At 42.5% G+C, this 2,500-nt stretch overlaps 1 protein-coding gene across 1 annotated transcript in view; it reads left to right on the forward strand.

Moving 5' to 3' along the window:
- Nucleotides 1–1,962: 1,962 nt before the first annotated feature.
- Nucleotides 1,963–2,500, forward strand: part of LOC138046563 (uncharacterized) — a 3,980-nt gene continuing 3,442 nt past the window's right edge. Inside the window, exon 1 of the mRNA XM_068893174.1 lies at nucleotides 1,963–2,500. This exon is cut by the window's right edge and continues 1,955 nt beyond it. Coding sequence (XP_068749275.1) covers nucleotides 1,963–2,500 — 538 coding nt within the window.

Raw genomic sequence — 2,500 nt, forward strand, 5'->3', positions numbered from 1 at the left:
AGAGTAAATGCTGATACACCTGCAGGAATAGTTGACCTGTTCAACGGGTATTTTGCCTCTGTATTTACTATCGACAGCGCAGTGGAGAAGACAGCGTGCATACTTTCGGACACTGTTATATCTGATCTAAATCTCAAGGAGTCCACCGTTCTAGCTGCACTTAAAGCACTAGAAGTCGGTAAAGCCACAGGGCCGGATGAAATCCCTGCTAAATTGCTCAAAGAGACTGCCTCTGTGATTGCTCCTTCCTCGTGCAAGATCTTCAATAAATCACTGCAACTAGGGTCTCTCCCGAGTGACTGGAAACTAGCTAACGTCGTACCAGTCCACAAAAAGGGTGCAAAAGACCACGTGGAAAATTATCGTCCCATCTCTGTACTCCCAATAGTGTCCAAGGTCTTAAAGCGTTGTGTGTTGAATTGCATCAAGGACCACCTGTACCACGTCATTTCTCTTAAACAACATGGTTTTTGTACTGGAAGATCGTGCGTTACCAACCTGCTTGAGGCTCTTGACCACATTGGTTCACTTTTAGATAGTGGCAGCCAGGTTGACACCATCAACCTTGACATGTCAAAAGCTTTCGACAAAGTCAGTCATAGGCGCCTCGAAAATAAGCTGATTCAGGTCGGTTTCGGTGGCAACCTGCTTGACTGGTTCTGTTCCTACCTGTCAGGCCGATACGGTACTCGGCGCCACTTCAGACAATCTTCCTGTTACCTCTGGAGTACCTCAGGGTTCCATACTTGGACCAGCCCTCTTCCTTTTATACGTCAATGACCTTCCCGAAGTCGTCAGTTCTAGCAGTCGAGTTTTGATGTTCGCTGACAACACGAAAATATTTAGAGAGATAAAGACTTTGGATGATGCCTTCTCTCTCCAGAAAGACCTTGGGGAGCTTGCAACTTGGTCTTATTCATCCGGTCTCCTCTTTAACGAAGCTAAATGTAACGCGCAGCGCATAACAAGGAAAAAAACCGATCTCATCTTCTTACAAACTCAACAACACCGCACTTGAATTATATGCTGCAGAAAAAGATCTGGGCGTATGGATTAGTAAGGATCTGACATGGTCCAAACAAGTAAACGAACAATCTTCACGTGCTAATAAACTACTTGGCTACTTAAAGAGGAACACGAGGTTCATATTAGGGAGCTTACGAAACGAGGACGACGAAGGCTACGAGAACTTCATTTAAAAATACAAGTTCGCGTTATTCATATCACTACGAAGCTATTTCATGTAGATTGGCGTTAAAAATGTGTAGTAACTGTCGAGGAATTAAACTTGTATGAGTGGGTTGAAAGCGTAGAGAGAGAACTGAAAATTCATCGTGATGTGCTAACGTCCTCCAGAGAACCTTGAATTTGATCATTTCACGTCGTCTTTTAGGAGATGACGCCAAAGAAATGTACCAAAATGTAAAACGCACGTGCAGAGCGTGCAGGCATGTTTTATCACATTTTTTCCAGTATTACGTCAACATCCATTTACTATATATATATATGTACATAGAAGCAATTCAATGTAAACTCTCATTGTACCTGAAGAAGGCTGGTTTGGCCAGCCGAAATATAGTACATCACTAAAATCAAATCTACGTTGTATCGGCTCTTGCTTAAAATATTTAGTTTCTCAACTTGAAATAACGCCGATCAGATCAAGCCACTGATCCAACGTACACCGACAGGAAAATTGTCCACGGTTGCTTGCTTCGAAACTCTGGAACTTAAAAAATCTCAACTGTAGATCTCCACGAAGATCCGATTTTACCTGTCACTTTCTTCGCCATGGGCATCGACATCGTCTCATGGAGAATTTGCATTGGTTGCTTCTATCAGAAACATATATTTACATCAAGTAGATCATCATCCACGTATTCAACGAAAACCAGTAAGCACCGCTTCAGTAACTCATTGTTGCTTGTTTTTTTTATATTCTCTTTGTCTTTAACAATATGTATGGATGTTGAACGAAACCCTGGTCCCACCTCAACACCCGCAAACTCAAGACACTCTCACCTTTTGGATCCACCACCTACACAGTTCCGTTACTCAAATCTGTTCAACACAACGAAAAGAATCCAGCTGAAGCTCACGCGATATCACCACCACCTTCTCAATTACACTTTCTTCAAAGAAAACAACTATATTCCACCGTCACTCTACCCAAGAAAACCTCCACTACACTCCGACAACCAGTTCAACCGCAAATGGAAACACATTTCTCATCAAGCTGCTCACAAACATTTGAAACTCCTCATCAAAGAATGCAAAAATAAGATAAACACCTTGAATATGGAACTATCTCATCATATGGAACTTCTTCGAAACTCTTACTCCTCGGAACTTTTTTCATTATACGCCTCTAAACTCAACTCGATGGCCTTATCGCTCGAGTCTCTGCTCAAGAAAAGACGCAGGAAGAAAACTACATCCGTCCGCCGTTTCATTCAACACCGAGCCAACTACAACGCTTTACCTCCACAAGGTACTGCTT

The sequence above is a fragment of the Montipora capricornis genome, chromosome 4, assembly GCF_036669925.1.
Source record: "Montipora capricornis isolate CH-2021 chromosome 4, ASM3666992v2, whole genome shotgun sequence".
In the NCBI taxonomy this organism is placed as follows: Eukaryota; Metazoa; Cnidaria; class Anthozoa; order Scleractinia; family Acroporidae; genus Montipora; species Montipora capricornis.